This window comes from Meriones unguiculatus, chromosome 16 (genome assembly GCF_030254825.1).
Source record: "Meriones unguiculatus strain TT.TT164.6M chromosome 16, Bangor_MerUng_6.1, whole genome shotgun sequence".
Lineage (NCBI taxonomy): Eukaryota > Metazoa > Chordata > Mammalia > Rodentia > Muridae > Meriones > Meriones unguiculatus.
Window position 1 is genome coordinate 3238274 of NC_083363.1, and position 16818 is coordinate 3255091.

Consider the following 16818-nt stretch of genomic DNA (forward strand, 5'->3'; position numbering starts at 1 on the left):
TGATGGCCCCCCCTCTCTCTGATGGCCCCCCCCCCTCTCTCTCTCTCTGATGCCCCCCCCCCTCTCTGATGGCCCCCCTCTCTGATGGCCCCCCCTCTCTGATGGCCCCCCCTCTCTCTGATGGCCCCCCTCTCTGATGGCCCCCCTCTCTGATGGCCCCCCTCTCTGATGGCCCCCCCTCTCTGATGGCCCCCCTCTCTGATGGCCCCCCCCTCTCTCTGATGGCCCCCCCTCTCTCTGATGGCCCCCCTCTCTGATGGCCCCCCTCTCTGATGGCCCCCCCCCTCTCTGATGGCCCCCCTCTCTCTCTGATGGCCCCCCCCTCTCTCTGATGGCCCCCCTCTCTGATGGCCCCCCTCTCTGATGGCCCCCTCTCTCTCTGATGGCCCGCCTCTCTCTCTCTCTCTCTGATGGGCTCCGCCCTTCTCTGATGCCCCCCCTCTCTCTGTCTACCCCCCCCCTCTCTGATGGCCCCCCTCTCTGATGGCCCCCCCTCTCTGATGGCCCCCCCTCTCTGATGGCCCCCCCTCTCTGATGGCCCCCCCCCTCTCTGATGGCCCCCCCCCTCTCTCTGGTGGTCCGCCCCCCCCCTCTCTGATGCCCCCCTCTCTGATGGCCCCCTCTCTGATGGCCCCCCCCTCTGATGGCCGCCCGCCCCCACAGCTCCTGGAGGCGGAGACCATGCAGCACATTTTCCTCAACAACCACCAGCTGTGCTCCGAGATCAGCGAGTCCGTGCTGCAGCACTTCGTGCACCTGCTGGCCACCCACGGGCGCCACGTGCAGTACCTGGACCTCCTGCACACCGTCATCAAGGCTGAGGGCAAGTACGTGAAGAAGTGCCAGGACATGATCATGACCGAGGTGAGGGCGGCCTGGGGCGCGGGCGGCCTGGGGCGCGGGCGGCCTGGGGCGCGGCCGGTGGGCTGGGTGGTGGGTCCCGGGGAGGGGGAGCTAAAGCCGTCAGCCCCGGGAGAACCTGAGCTTCCGGGCCCTGGTGCGTGGTGGAGAACGGGGCTGAGCCTCAGCCCTCGTCTGGGAGGCCTGTCCCTGGCAGCATGTCAGGGCATGCTGGGGGAGGGTGGGGACAGAGCCCGTGATGTCAGACACTGCAGCTCAAGCATCCGCCAGGCATGTTAACTGCTGAGGGAGAGGGGAGAGGTTAATGCGTCTCGGGTTCCATGAACACTCTGGAGGCTGAGGACATTGGGACACTTTCCAGACCCAGGGTCAAGGTCTCTGATGGAAGAGGGCCAAGGAACCCCCAAACTCAGGCAGGAGGCCAGGCATGATGGTTCACACCTGTGGCCCCAGTACTTAGCAGGCTGATGTGGAAGAATTCAGAGTCAGGCTGGAGAGAAGGCTCCATAGTTAAGAGCACTGCCTGCTCTTCCAGGAGACCAGGGTTCAGTTCCCAGCACTGGCTCCTGACTATCTGTACCTGTAGGTTTGAGGGATCCGATGCCCTCTTCTGATCTTTGCGGGTACTGCACACATTTAGTGATGACAGACATGCAGGTAAAACACCCATACACATAAAAGTAAAAACCAACAATTTATTTTTTAAAGTATGTTTAATAACCTATTTAATTTTTATTTTATGCACGTTAGTGTGAAGGCATTAGATCCCTTGGAATTGGGGGCATAGACAGTTGTGAGCTGCCATGTGGGTGCTGGGAATTGAACCCGGGTCCATTTGGAAGAGCAGAAGGTGCTCTTAACCACTGAGCCATCTCTCCAGCCCCCAGAAAAACCAACAATTTAAAAAAAGAGTTCAAGCTGGGCCTGGTGGTGCACGCCTGGGAGGCAGGTATCTATGAGTTCCAGGCCAGCCTGGACTACAAAGTGAGTCCAGGACAGCCAAGGCTACACAGAGAAACCCTGTCTCGAACCCCCCACCCCAAGAGTTTAAGGAGATCCTTAGCTACATAGTGATTTTGAGGCTAGCGTGGGCTATGGGTAACTCTGTTTCAGAAGCTCCAAAACCTTCAGTGTGGGTGTCAGGTCATAGCTGGGGCCCTCGTCCAGCCTGATTCCCGCCTGCCTCCCTTTGCAGCTGACCAACGCAGGTGACGACGTGGTGGTGTTCTACAATGACAAGGCCTCTCTGGCCCATCTGCTGGACATGATGAAGGCGGCCCGGGACGGCGTGGAGGACCACAGCCCGCTCATGTACCACATCTCCCTGGTGGAGCTGCTGGCCGCCTGTGCAGAGGGCAAGAATGTCTACACGGAGATCAAGTGCACCTCGCTGCTGCCTCTAGAGGACGTGGTGTCTGTGGTGACGCATGAGGACTGCATCACGGAGGTGTGAGCTCGGGGGCTGCGGGTGGCCGAGGGGGGACCCCGCAGGGGTTCCGAGGGGAGAGCCCGGGCAGGCCCGCCCACAGTCCACGTGCCGCTGCCCAGGTGAAAATGGCGTATGTGAACTTTGTGAACCACTGCTATGTGGACACGGAGGTGGAGATGAAGGAGATCTACACCAGCAACCACATCTGGACGCTCTTCAAGAACTTCACCCTGGACATGGCTCTGGTCTGTCCTGGGGCCCGGGGTGGGCTTTTGGGGTGGAGGGATGGTGTGCGGACCTCCCCGTGGGATTTCTTCCTCCTCAGGTCTGCAACAAGCGGGAGAAGCGCCTGTCGGACCCCACGCTGGAGAAGTACGTGCTCACCGTGGTGCTGGACACCATCAGCGCCTTCTTCAGCTCGCCCTTCTCGGAGAACAGCACGTCCTTGCAGGTGGGTGGCCTCTCGGGCAGGCGGGAGGCCACACGGGCAGGCGGGGGGCCTCTCGGGCAGGCGGGCGGCCTCGAGGGCAGGTGGGGCCACTTGAGCTGGCTCTTTTGGCCCCGAGTGTGGGTCAGGCACAGCAGTGGGAACGGTACAGAGAAACTGACAAGGAGCAATTTAAGGACTTTTTGGAGGGGCAGCAGGAACACCCACGGCTGGCTGGTCACACTTCCTCCACGGTCAGGGAGCAAAGAGCAGTGCATGCTGGCCCTCCTGCTGTGGCTCTAGCCTTGGGCAAGTACATGTGTTTAGGATGGTCGTCCATCTTTCTGGAAACACCCTATAGACACACTCCACACTGCTTTAGTCCCCTGGGAGTGACAAGATCAACCTAGGAATCCCTCAGTCAGTCTAGTGCGTGTGCAAGCCCTGGGGTCATGAGCTAGACGTGGCTGCTGCCCAGGACAGCAGAGCCCTGGTGCCTGGCAGGACTTCGCAGCTTGCAGAGTTCGCACACTGCCCCCAGGGGCTGGGCAGGGCCCCGCACCTCACCAGCATCACCGCAGGGGCCTGACCCGAGTCACGGAGAACCACGGCTGAAATGCCTGTCAGCCTTAACTACAGTGCCAGGTCTCCAGGAGGAAGGCTGGAGACGCTGCCTAAACTATAAATACAGAAGATGGCGAAGGGGCCAATGGAAGTGGCGCCCACGGCTGCAGGGGCCAGCACACATTCTGAGAAGAGTGACTAGGTTAGGTGCATAAGGCTTGGTCCTCACCCCTTTCATCCCAGCTCTCCGGAGAGAGGCAGAGGCAGGTGGATCTCTGTGAGGTCAAGGCCAGCCTGGTCTACACAGAGACAGCTAGACCAAAGAGTGAGATGGTGAGGCCTAGTCTCAAAACACAGGAAAGAAAACAAAGTTAGATCCAGAAAGGATGAGCTGTTTGGATATGCATTTCAGACAAGGAGACTCTGAGAATTTTTGTCTGTGGCCTGGCGTGGTGGCACACACCTTTAATCCCAACACTGAAGAGGCAGAGGCAGGTGGATCTCTGAATTCCAGCCTGTCTCACCACCACCAAACAAAAAAGGTGTTATCCCCTTAGCCTCCGACTGGCTGTAGAGTGGAATAAAGCAGAATTTAAAATTGGCCTTAAAATGCACTATTGTTGCACGCGTGTGTGTATGGTGTGTGCAGCAGCGAGCGTGTGGAAGTCAGGACACACACTGGGGAGTCGGGCCCTTTGTCTACTCTTCCCTGTGTCTAGGAATCAAACTGAGGTGGCCAGGTTTGTGCGTCACATCCCTTTACCCATTAGGCAAGCTCGCTGCCCAGAGCCTACCTTACCTTTCACTACTTTTTGCTTGGTTTTAAACTCTAGTATTTTGGTTTTCTGGACTGGGTCTCTCTGTGTAGCCCTTGCTAGGCTTGGAGTTGGACCTCACAGAGAGCCACCTGACCCTGCCTCCTGAGAGCAGGCATTCTAGGTGTCCGTGACCGTGTTCAGCCTTTATTTTTGTTAAATGTGTGTGCTGTGTGTGTGCAGTGTCTGCAGGTGTGTGGCTGCCAGAGGAGGCCAGAAGAGGCCGCTGGGTCTCGTGGAGCTGGAGTTAAAGCAAACCACGTGTCAGACATGGGTGCTAGGGGCTGAGCTCAGCCTCCCGGCCAGACTTGGGGTTTGTGAGTCGTGTAGACGCGGCACCGTTCCTCACATTCGTTCTAAAGGAAGGAAAAGGGGATTAGCATGGCTGCGAGCCGAGGCTGGCGCCGAGACTGTCAGGGGAGGCCGTTCACTGCTGAAGCTGGTGACTTTGGTGGACCAAAGGCGCACGCGGTGGCCGGTGGCGAGGACCCGGGCAGCCCCTGCGCTCCGCCCCTGCGCCCCGCCCCTGCGCCCCGCCCGGTGCCTGAGCTCGGGCTGTCTGTCCCCTGCAGACACACCAGACCATCGTGGTCCAGCTGCTGCAGTCCACCACGCGGCTGCTCGAGTGTCCTTGGCTGCAGCAGCAGCACAAGGGCTCGGTGGAGGCCTGTGTGCGCACCCTGGCCATGGTGGGTGAGTACCCGGGCCTCCCCCAGGGCACCCGCCGGGAACGCCAGCCCCACAGCTCACGTCTCTCGGGTGGTCTGTCCTTCCTGGTATCTGTCCACAGGGCGTCTCCAGCTCTCGTTTCCTTTCGCTGTGTGTTTGCAAGCGGTCCAGGTGGGAGGGTGTGTGTGTCCTGGTTCCCTATGTGCCTAGGGCACTGGACAGAACACCCAACAGGGACACAGGCAGCACCCGCCCTGCCCCACTCTGGTCTGCTTGCCTCCTTTCTGCCCTGCGTGTGGTGGCTTGAGCCTGGTCCAGCCACCCGTACCAGCCTGCCCTCCCTTGCAGCCAAGAGCCGGGCCATCCTGCTGCCCCTGGATCTGGATGCCCACATGAGCGCTCTGCTCAGCAGCGGGGGCAGCTGCGCAGCCGCAGCCCAGCGCAGTGCTGCCAACTACAAGACGGCCACGAGGACCTTCCCCCGAGCCATCCCCACTGCCAACCAGTGGGACTACAAGAACATCATTGAGAAGCTGCAGGTGGGAGGGGCGTGGCTGCCAGGCCTGTAGGAAGGGCCTGCTCCATGGAGGGGGCTTTGCTGCCCCTGGGTCAGGCGGTGTGTAGTCAGCGGGTGGTATGTGGTCACGCTCTGGGTGCCTCGGGCCAGGTGGTGACCTCGCCCTCCCTCCCAGGACATCATCACGGCCCTAGAGGAGCGGCTGAAGCCTCTGGTACAGGCAGAGCTGTCAGTGCTCGTGGACATGCTGCACTGGCCCGAGCTGCTCTTTCCGGAGGGCAGTGAGGCCTACCAGCGCTGCGAGAGTGGGGGCTTCCTGTCCAAGTAAGCAGGGACGGAGGGGCGTGGCGGCCCAGGCCGGGGCAGGGCACCCGGTGTCAGAGACCAGAGGGACTGGGCTCCATGGAGGCCGCCTCAGCCTCCGCCTCTGCGCCAGGCTCATCCGTCACACCAAGGGCCTCATGGAGTCGGAGGAGAAGCTGTGCGTGAAGGTGCTGCGGACGCTGCAGCAGATGCTGCTGAAGAAGAGCAAGTATGGGGAGCGGGTGAGTGTCAGGAGATGCCGGCTCAGGGCAGGGCCCAGCATCAGGCTCTTGCTCACTGAAGCCTCGTCCTCCCAGGGCAACCAGCTGCGGAAGATGCTGCTACAGAACTACCTCCAGAACAGGAAGTCCGGGCCTCGCGAGCTCCCCGACCCCACAGGCTCTGGTCAGTGCCGTGGCCCCACTCTGCTCCCCTCGCGTGGCTGGCTCCTGCTTCCAACCACCGTCTCTCATGTGAGCCTCTCCCCAAGGTCTGGACCAGGACTGGTCAGCCATTGCAGCCACCCAGTGCCGGCTGGACAAGGAGGGGGCCACCAAGTTGGTGTGTGATCTTATCACCAGCACCAAGAACGAGAAGATCTTCCAGGAGAGCATCGGCCTGGCCATCCGCCTGCTGGACGGGGGCAACACTGAGATCCAGGTGCGGCGCTGGGGCCACGCGTGCACCTTTGACGGTGCTGCCTGCTCAGGAGGGGCTGTGCTGCGCAGGCTGCAGGCCTGGGCCACTGGGGTGACCCGTGGGTGGTTCCGTCTTCCGTATCTGTGCCTATGGCCGACCCTGTACTCTTTGTCCTGTCCTGCTAGGCTCACCACTCTGGCATTTCACTGCCTGCTCAGGCCTCTTCCTTGCCTCCTACCTTCTAGGCCTGATTATTCCAAAGCCCCAACTCCTCCAACCCCTATTCACTCACTCACTCACTCACTCACTCACTCATTAATTCTACTCATTTTCTCATTCATTCACATTTCCCAGCCAGCACTGAACACCAAACTGTGTCACAGGTACTGGTACAGGCACCAGGCATTCATCAAAAAGAGACAAATCTGTTCTGTGTTTTGGAAGGACCACAGGCAGAGTGTAGACACGGTAGAAAGCGGGATCCCATATGGCATGCAGGGCACACCAGTCAAAGGAGTGACAGGCTGGGCCTGTGGCTTGGGCTTGGCATCTCAGCCTCTCAGGATGCCAAGTCGGAGATCCCAGGCTCAGGGCTCGCCTGGGTTCTGTCACTTAACCTTGTCCTGCTAAAAAGAAACGAGGGGTTGGTGCCTGCCTTTAAGCCCAGCATTCGGGAGGCAGAGGCAGGTGGATCTCTGTGGGTTGGAGGCCAGCCCTATACATATGGTGAGTTTCAGGACGCGAGCACTGTTTAGAGAGAGACTCAAGCAAACAAAAACCAAACCAAGTAAAAACCACCGCAAGCTGGTGGTGTAGTGCAGTGGTCCTTCCTAGGTTTCATACCCAGGATGGGCGGCAGCAGCGAACAGGCAGTGGGCAAGCCGAGGGGATGGGGCTGTAGCCCTGGGTGTTCTGGAGCTGTGTGGGAAGGGTGCTGAGGGCAGCCGTGAGGGGCTGGAGGAGGGAGGGCGGAGCGGCTGCCGCTCTTCCCTGGAGGGAGGTAGAGCCCCTGAAGGCTCTAGAAGGACAGGACTTAGGTTTCCAAGGGATCCCCCTGGCTGCAGTGTAGAGCAGCTACTGGAGCCAGTGGCTGGCGGGGCCTGGGCAGCGGCAGCATGCCCCTCCCCCAGGACTGTGGTCATGGCAGGCTGGCCTTCCTGTCAGCTGCTGGGCTCCCAAGTGCGTCCCCAGCCTCCGTCTCCGCGTACCCATGTCTCCCATAGTCCTCGGCATTGAGTGGTGTTCTCCCACTCACTGAGTAGCCAAGGACGACCTTGAACTTCCGGTCTTCCTGCTGCCCCTGGGGCTAGCGTGACACTCAGCTACCACACCTGCTTTCAGGTTAGGGCTCTCGAGGCCTCACCGAGGCCACCCAGAGCCAGGCCCGGTGCTGAGGCAGGTCTCTCCTTCCCGTCCATCTCCAGAAGTCTTTCTACAACCTGATGACGAGCGACAAGAAGTCGGAGCGCTTCTTCAGGGTGCTGCACGACCGCATGAAGCGCGCCCAGCAGGAGACCAAGTCCACAGTGGCCGTCAACATGAGCGACCTGGGAAGCCAGCCCCGCGAGGACCGAGAGCCCGCTGACCCTACCACCAAAGGTCGGGCTCTGGGCAGACGCGCAGGGTTCAGGGGTGCCTCCTGGACAGGGAGAGGCTTCCAGGAGCCTTGACCCTGTCAACTGCTGCCCCACAGGCCGCGTGGCCTCCTTCTCCTTGCCCAGCTCCTCCCGCTATTCCCTGGGCCTGGGGCTGCCCCGAGGCCATGAGATGGGTGAGCGTGCACAGAGCAGCGAGATGGGCACCTCAGTGCTCATCATGAGGCCGATCCTGCGCTTCCTGCAGCTGCTGTGTGAGAACCACAACCGAGACCTGCAGGTGAGTGCGTGCCGTGGCCGTCACTGGGCACAGCCGCTGGGACCGATGGCTTCCTGCTGGGGGAGGTGGGGGGCGCGGGCGTGCTGGGCCGTGGCCACCCTGCCTGTGTTCCGCAGAACTTCCTGCGCTGTCAGAACAACAAGACCAACTACAACCTGGTGTGTGAGACGCTGCAGTTCCTGGACATCATGTGCGGCAGCACCACGGGCGGCCTGGGGCTGCTGGGGCTCTACATCAATGAGGACAACGTGGGGCTGGTCATCCAGACCCTGGAGACGCTCACAGAGTACTGCCAGGGCCCGTGCCACGAGAACCAGGTGAGCAGCGCGCCGGGGCCTGCTGAGGGGAGGGGCGGGCCTGTCCCTCACCCCCCAACGCCCCACCTCCCACCAGACCTGCATAGTGACTCATGAGTCCAACGGCATCGACATCATCACGGCGCTGATTCTCAACGACATCAGCCCGCTTTGCAAGTACCGCATGGATCTGGTGCTGCAGCTAAAGGTGGGGCCCGGTGGTGCGCATGCAGGCTGGGCCGGAGAGACGTGGGTTGTATATGTGTGTGTGTGTGTATGTGCGCGCGTGCGCATGCGTTCTCGAGCGAAATGGGTGCTCAGCACTCGAGACACCATGTTGTGCTGGGAGTGACCGGGCCTCTTTGGGTGCACATTAGGTGACAAGTGCGTGCTGCACTGGCTGCATGTGTGAAATGCAAGTCACCTGCTTCTTCCTCTGTGTGTGTTGCAAGGGGCAGGGAGCTCAGGGTGGGTGAGGCTGGCCTATAGAAGGAGTTAACACACTGGGTGCTCCTCAGCATCCCAGAGTGTGGGAGCAAAGTGAGGAGGGGTTGAAGGGTCCTAGTGGGGCCCTCAGACGTGGCTTGCGTCCCACACCACCCAGGACAATGCCTCCAAGCTGCTCCTGGCTCTGATGGAGAGTCGGCATGATAGTGAGAACGCAGAGCGCATCCTCATCAGCCTGCGGCCTCAGGAGCTGGTGAGGACGGGCTGGCAGCAGGAGGGGACGCAGTGGGCGGTGCCCAGATGGGGTTCAAGGCCCCAGCAGTGGGCATAACGGCAAGTGCCCTGTCGTCCCTGGCCCCTCTTCCCAGGTGGACGTGATCAAGAAGGCCTATCTGCAGGAGGAGGGGGAGAGCTCAGAGGTGAGCCCACGTGGGGTGGGCCACAACATCTACATCCTCGCGCTGCAGGTACCAGGCCCCGCCCTCCCCGCCCCTCCCGCGACCACGCCCCCTGAGCTATGTCCATAGCGGTCCTGTCCTGCCTGCCGCAGCTCTCCAGGCACAACAAACAGCTGCAGCATCTGCTGAAGCCGGTGAAGCGCATCCAGGAGGAGGAGGCCGAGGGCATCTCGTCCATGGTAGGGCAGGGGTGAGGGTTTGAGGGTGGTGTGATGGCATGGTGTTGGTGGAGGAACGGCTGTGGCCCGAGGGCAGGAATGAGGCTTCTGTGAGGATGTGGAAGAGCCACAGGAAGCTGCTGTCACCAGAGGCCAGCCTGGAACCGAGGGAGCTGGGACCTGAGCTAGCTGAGGTCTCGGGTGGCCCCTGCAGTTGGCATAGTGGCGTAACCCTGATACAGAAGTGGAATCGAGACCTCTTTGGATCTGGAGTATTGTAGCAGGACCCTGGGCAGGGCGGAGAGAGGGTGCCAGCGCCTCTGCTCTGGTTGGGTGGGCTTGTTCCAGGCTGGCGGGGGGGGGGGCACCCCTGGGAGCAGCCCTCCAGATGGCTGCATGGCTAACCCAGTGTTCCCCGTCTCTAGCTCAGCCTCAACAACAAGCAGCTGTCCCAGATGCTCAAGTCCTCGCCACCCGCCCAGGAGGAGGAGGAGGACCCTCTGGCCTACTATGAGAACCACACCTCGCAGATTGAGGTGAGGCAGAGGGCACCGGGTGTGGGCTGGGAGTGGCGAGGGCCTCTGCCCGGCGTGACCAGCTGTCACCTGGCTGACTAGATCGTGCGGCAAGACCGAAGCATGGAGCAGATCGTGTTCCCCGTGCCTGCCATCTGCCAGTTCCTCACGGAGGAGACCAAGCACCGGCTCTTCACCACCACAGAGCAGGACGAGCAGGGCAGCAAAGTCAGCGACTTCTTCCACCAGTCCTCCTTCCTGCACAACGAGATGGAGTGGCAGCGCCGGCTCCGCAGTGAGCGCTGGGGGCCCCGCCCCTTCTGGGCTCCCCGGGGTGGGGGGCCAGGGGGCCGGGGTGGGGGGTCTGGCTGGGGCCCTCACACTGCACCGCCCCCAGGCATGCCACTCATCTACTGGTTCTCCCGCCGCATGACACTGTGGGGCAGCATCTCCTTCAACCTGGCTGTGTTCATCAACATCATCATCGCCTTCTTCTACCCCTACGTGGAGGGCGCGTCCACAGGTGAGCCCACCTGCCCCGCCCGCCCTGCCCTGGCACAGCGGGGAGATAACCCCACTGTCCTGTGGGTTCTCTGCATGTTGTGGGAGGGGCAAGTGCAGGTCAACGCCCCCTTTTTGGCCTCCTGAGGGAGGAGTGCGTGTGTACACGCAGATGTGTTTGCAACAGCTGGCAGGGTGCAGCGGGAACATCAGGTCCTCAAGGAAGGCTGCTGGGGGTGGCAGGAGGGCAGGGGCGCCCTGCTCATGCCTGCCCGCTGCTCCAGGCGTGCTGGGCTCCCCACTCATCTCGCTGCTCTTCTGGATCCTCATCTGCTTCTCCATCGCGGCGCTGTTCACCAAGCGCTACAGCATCCGTCCCCTCATCGTGGCGCTCGTCCTTCGGTCCATCTACTACCTGGGCATTGGGCCCACCCTCAACATCCTGGGTGCCCTCAATGTGAGTGCTGTGAGGTCCCCTGGCCACCCTGCTCGCCTGCTGGCCCCCAGCCGCCCTTGGGGCCAGCTCCTCGTAGGCCAGAGGCAGCGCACAGGCAGACAGGAAAAGAAGCCTTTTCCTAACGGAGCGCTGTGAGGCTAGGGGCTTCTCTGCCAGCCTGCTTCACCCGAGCCTCAGTTTCCCCCCGGGGCTTCTCAGAGTTCCAGAGCCTGGAGAGTTCCACGGATACTGTGCTGCTCAGGAGTGAGCCCAGCACCACTCATTCCACGGGGACTGGCTGGGCTTGGGGCTGAGGGCCAGGGTGGAAGATGGGGTGCTGACCTCCACGCCCTGCCCTTCCTGCCCAGCTGACCAACAAGATCGTGTTTGTGGTGAGTTTCGTGGGCAACCGTGGGACCTTCATCCGTGGCTATAAGGCGATGGTCATGGACGTGGAGTTCCTGTACCACGTGGGCTACATCCTGACGAGCGTCCTGGGCCTCTTCGCTCATGAGCTCTTCTACAGCATCCTGGTGAGCCTGCTGGGCTGGGGCCGAAGGGCCTCCCGTCCTGGTCTCCCAAGAGCCTCTGTCTGCTTCCTCTCTGGTACAGAGGAGGGATCAACTCTAGACCCCCACCCAACCCAAATGAACATGCTTGAGTGACCCCAAGTGGGTTCTTAGCTGCGCTGACCCTCAGGACAGCTTTGTGTCCTCCAAGCGCAGGATGACAGGATCTTGGCCCGCCTCCCTGGGAGTGTCGCGTAAGAGCTGCTGTCCTCTCAGTGGCTGGTGTCTGCTCCCCCTGGACACCTCTCCCCGGTCCTAGAGCCACGGGGCCTCCTAGAAACCACACTCTCTCCCCACCCCCGGTTTGCTCCAGTCCACTGTGAGCACCGACCCCAGGCGGAGTATGTGGTGGTCACCGGGGCCCGGCTCATCAAGGTGCTGTCCCTGCAGCTCTTTGACCTCATCTACCGAGAGGAAACGCTGTTTAATGTCATCAAGAGTGTGACCCGCAATGGCCGCTCCATCCTGCTAACTGCCCTCCTGGCCCTTATCCTTGTGTACCTCTTCTCCATCGTGGGCTTCCTCTTCCTCAAGGATGACTTCATCCTGGAGGTGGACCGACTGCCCGGAAACCACTCCAGAGGTCTTGGGGACTTCCTTTCCGGGGTGGGTGCGTGGGGAGACAGTGGACAGGCACAGGGGACTGGTGTCAGCATCAGGCAGATTTTGGAGAGGTCTAGCCTGCACCAACCTGCATCCCTATGTATGATCTAGCTCATGGCAGTCAGAAAGTGAGCCTTGAAAGCCTGTGGCTTGAGCTCACCCTTGCAGACCTGTCCTTTACATAGAGTTTGGTGTTTGCAGGGCCTGCCTGGGCGCCAGGCCAGAGTCACAGAGACACTCCTGTCTGCAGTATGAGCCAGCAGGACGGGGAGCAGGAGTCTCAGGGCCTACTAGAGAGCTGCTACGGTCAGTCAGACGGTTGGGCTCCCTGTGACCCTGTTGCTGTTCCTTCCAGCCAGCACCCTCGGGGTGCCACACGGGGCTGCCACGTTTGTGGGCACATGTAGTGGGGACAAGATGGACTGTGTCTCCGAGGTCTCGGTGCCGGAGATCCCAGAAGGTAAGGCTGTGGCGCCTGCGGAGTGGGGTGTGGCAAACAGGCAGCCCCGGGTCTGAGCACACTGCCCGCCCACAGAGGACGAGGAGCCAGACAGCACAGAGCGGGCCTGTGACACTCTGCTTATGTGCATCGTCACCGTCATGAACCACGGACTGCGGAATGGTGGTGGCGTGGGCGACATCCTCCGCAAGCCCTCCAAAGACGTGAGCACCCTTGCCCTGCCCTCCGGCCCCGGCCTAATCCCTCCACACCGACCATCCCACCCCCTTGTGTGAATGCTCCCTGCTTCCCACACCCAGCCCGAGCTGTCAGCCTCCCACCCCACGCCACTGGCTCACTGTGCTATGAGGGACACCACGGCAGCCAGCCTTGGCTCTGACGGTTGGGAAGGTGTGAGCCGTGGATCACCACTGGCTTCCTCATCCCAGAGGGAGGGCAAGGTGGAGCCTCAGGACTGGCCTGTGTCCCTCAACTCCCAGTTGCTTAGAAGTCCTCGCTGGCCAGACAAAGGTTCTGGAAGGGGGAGGCCTGGCCTCCCGGATGCTGACCTAGGAGCTCACAGCTGCCCTCCCTTTTACCCTCGTCTCATAGCAGGACTTGGCCACACGTGATGGACTTCCGAGGGTTTCCTCCTGGCTGGTCCTTTCCAAGTGTCAGCTCCCGGCTTCTTTCTAGTTGACAGATGTGGGAGCCTAAGGCTGGCAGTGACCTTATTTCTCTCTCGGGGCTGGCAGTGTCCAGAGCCACGCCTTCCCTGCTGAACTGTGTCCTTCCGTTGCCCCCTTGCTCTGCAGGAGTCCCTCTTTCCCGCCCGGGTGGTGTACGACCTCTTGTTCTACTTCATCGTCATCATCATCGTACTCAACCTCATCTTTGGGGTGATCATCGACACCTTTGCCGACCTGCGCAGTGAGAAGCAGAAGAAAGAGGAGATCCTCAAGACCACGTGCTTCATCTGCGGTGAGGCCCACTTCCTCACTGCACGGCTGCTTCCTGGCCTCTAAGCCGCATCGACCCAGTCCCATCCTTGCTGACCTGGCCTGCCGGGACCAGCAGGACCCAGGCAGCCACCGCTTCAAGCCCTTGAGGCTCCAGAGGAGGAACCTGTGGCTGCCGTGGTCTCAGACTTCTGGTTTCAGTCTGTTGCTCTAGCTAAAACCTAGTCATGCCGTCGCCAGCAGTTGGGGCCCAGTGAGCAGGGGTCCCCAGCAGGTCACGCTGCTGACCAAGCTGGTCCTGTCGCCCCTGGGCTCAGGCAGTCTTGCTGTTGCTCCCAGGGCCTCCAGCTACTCTGCAGGAAGGCTGCAGCTGGGGGGGGGGGGGCATTGGGGAGCTAGAATAGAGTGACCCGGATGGTCCAGGGTGGTGGCCCTTGGGTAATGGGTGCGCCGCCCCTCCGCCTGCCCCCAGGTCTGGAGAGGGACAAGTTTGACAACAAGACGGTGTCCTTTGAGGAGCACATCAAGCTGGAACACAACATGTGGAACTACCTGTACTTCATAGTGCTGGTCCGCGTCAAGAACAAGACGGACTACACGGGCCCCGAGAGCTACGTGGCTCAGATGATCAAGGTGAGAGTGCGCACGCACAGGCCAGGCCCGTCCGCACCTGGGAGGACACGCCACATCTGCTGGCCGTGGCCTGAGGGTTGACAGCTGCGGGCCAGCCAGGGGGCGAGGAGCAGCTGGGGCCGCCCTCGATGTGCAGAGAGCCTGCTGGGCATCCGAGCACTCGCTCTTCTGGGGCGAGGAGAAAGCAAGCTTGCAGTGACTCCGTCAACCCTGGAGGAGCACGGTGCACTGTGCTCTGGGGAACAGCAGCCCTGGAGGAGGGGAGATGGGGGGGAAATCCCACCAAGGGACGTCGATCGTGATGGGGCCTCTTTTGGAAGGCACAGCAAGGGAGGATGGCTCCTGAAAGTCAGCATTGTTCCAGAGAGAAAGCCTGGAAAAGCTTAAAAATCCCAGGCTTAGAGGAATTAAACATAATCCTTCCAATTTCCACAGTCATGGCGGCAGTGAAGAGGTTTGTCTCTTCTGTTGCTCCGAGAATTCACAGCTTGTGACAGGGAACCAGAAAACTGCTTGGCTGGTGCCCCTCCTTCCTGCCTCTTCCTCTATCCCAGGAAACATGGCTTTCCTTCTCTGGCTCGTGTCAGATGGCAGCCTTCCTGGGTGGGCACGGGGCATGCACATATGTGGGCCTTGGCCTTGCTGCACCCTGGCTGTGGCAGGGAGTGAGCAGAAGGCAGAGGCGCTGGCGAAGGCCTTCCTAGAGGACAGGGCCACCTCACGGAAGGCAGCCGGCTACCATGATGGGAGCCCACCCCTGGCTTCCTCCTGTCTGCCAGGGAGGCTCCAAGCCAGTTCAGACTTTCTGGTGACACGCTGCCTGCTAGCCATCTGGCAAAGAGTGTGGCCTTCTCTGAGCAACGCCTCACGGGTCCTCACCTCACACTGTTCTAGAACAAGAACCTGGACTGGTTTCCCCGGATGCGCGCCATGTCGCTGGTGAGCAGCGAGGGGGAGGGGGAGCAGAACGAGATCCGCATCCTGCAGGAGAAGCTGGGCTCCACCATGAAGCTGGTGTCACACCTCACCGCCCAGCTCAACGAGCTCAAGGAGCAGGTGTGTTCCCAAGCTCTGGGCCACGTGGGCAGGGCCATCAGCCATAGGGAGCCTGGTCCAGGTGTGAGGCCTCCCCCCCCCCCCCGTGGTTCTCGCTTCGCGCAGCAGCCAGGCAGGGCCCCCGAGGGTGCATTCTGGTGGGAACTTCCTAGGCGTGCAGCCGCAGCTGCGCAGTGTGGCTGCAATGCCCCTCCTGTAGATGCTGCAGTGTCCTGGCTGCACCCAGTGTAGGGCTTGACATGCTAAACGGAAGACACCCTGGAGGCCGGGGGTGGCCACCTGCCAGCAGTGAGGAAGGGCAGCTGGGCCCTTTGGGGAAGATGCAGCCATTCCCAGTGCGGTGGAGAAGGGAGCTAGGCTACCTGACAAGACTTGTTTAACTCAGATGACAGAGCAGCGGAAACGGAGGCAACGTCTGGGCTTTGTGGATGTGCAGAACTGCATGAGCCGCTGACAGGAGCCACTGAAGCCCTCACAGGAGATCCGCTGCGAACAGCACTGCTCTTCAGGTCAGGGGCTCTGCAGCTCTGGAAGCTAGCTGCCCACCCCGCCGCCACCTCTGCTGGCAGGCCCCTGCCCAAGCCAGGCTCTGCCCAGCAGGATGCCTCAGAGCAGTCCTGCCGAGTACCCTTGAAGGGACTCAGTTTACCTTAGTGCCTTAGAGGATGCTAGGTCCTCCAGAGTGCTGTCCCTCGGAGCAGCAACTGACCCTCCTCACGCGTGGCTGCGAGCGGGCTGCCTCTCCTCTCCAAGCACTACACTGTGGCTGTCCCCAGCCAGCCTGCCTGCCTGCCCTCCTGCCTGCCCTCCTGCCTCAGGAAGGTGGTAGCCTGCTGTCATTAGCTACTTAGGGCTTTGATACTTAACTTATTCCCAGGGGCCACCCCACCCTGCTGTGCCCGCACAGCTCCCAGTGCCTGTGCTTGCTGGGGACACTGTGCTGTCCCAGGAGCCTGAAGACGCAGGTGGACTGCTTTGCACCTAGGACTCACATCTTCCCCAGCTTTGTAGGCAAGAGACAAAGACTGAAGGTGTGAAAGTGGCGTCTGATTGCTTGCCTCTTGTTGGGGTCATGTTTTATAAGTCCTGTGTCCGGGGAACTAATGTTAACTGCCTTAAATAAATAGAATCCAAGCCCACTGATGGGGCTGTGCTTCTGCTTCCCGCACAGCTGGAGGCCACAGGGGCCAACTTTCGGGTGGCCTGTCCTCCCCTCAGGCTCGGGATGCTAAGGGCCACCTTCCGGGGCTCTGGTTACTTGATGGGCTCCACTGGGATCCAACCCCTGGGCCACTTGCAGGACATCCAAGTAGGATGTGCGCACCTAACAGAAGTGAGATTCCAAGCAGTCAGCGTAAGGTGTCCTGTGTCCGGGAGCCTCCACAGAACCTGCCCAGCGCCGACGCCGCACCAGCTAAGGCTTGGTTACAGCTCTGCTGTCTTCTGAGCCAGCGGGCCAGGCGGGGTGCCCACGCCTCAGCCTCCTCTTCCCCGTTGCTGTTTGCTACAGGATGCCAGCTGCTCCAACACAGCAGGGAGCCTGAGAGCCCTCCCTGGGGTTGCAGGCCTGGTTTTGAGGGACCTGCATTCCCTCTGCTCAGGAGCAGCTCTGGCCTGTACACCACACAACATACCCGCTCAGGCTAACA

At 61.1% G+C, this 16818-nt stretch overlaps 1 protein-coding gene across 1 annotated transcript in view; it reads left to right on the forward strand.

Annotated features, from left to right (window-relative positions):
• Positions 1–16308, forward strand: part of Itpr3 (inositol 1,4,5-trisphosphate receptor type 3) — a gene marked incomplete in the record, with an annotated part of 59946 nt that extends 43638 nt beyond the window's left edge. Inside the window, 29 exon segments of the mRNA XM_060369139.1 lie at positions 664–864; positions 2057–2308; positions 2410–2535; positions 2616–2741; positions 4669–4789; positions 5114–5304; positions 5458–5606; positions 5719–5827; positions 5903–5990; positions 6076–6245; positions 7649–7823; positions 7918–8099; positions 8216–8416; positions 8493–8603; positions 9000–9095; positions 9211–9309; positions 9393–9479; positions 9884–9994; positions 10076–10268; positions 10371–10496; positions 10759–10931; positions 11279–11443; positions 11870–12062; positions 12438–12542; positions 12618–12745; positions 13337–13502; positions 13953–14113; positions 15008–15169; positions 15555–16308. Of these exon segments, the coding sequence (XP_060225122.1) occupies positions 664–864; positions 2057–2308; positions 2410–2535; positions 2616–2741; positions 4669–4789; positions 5114–5304; positions 5458–5606; positions 5719–5827; positions 5903–5990; positions 6076–6245; positions 7649–7823; positions 7918–8099; positions 8216–8416; positions 8493–8603; positions 9000–9095; positions 9211–9309; positions 9393–9479; positions 9884–9994; positions 10076–10268; positions 10371–10496; positions 10759–10931; positions 11279–11443; positions 11870–12062; positions 12438–12542; positions 12618–12745; positions 13337–13502; positions 13953–14113; positions 15008–15169; positions 15555–15623 (4236 nt within the window).
• Positions 16309–16818: the final 510 nt, after the last annotated feature.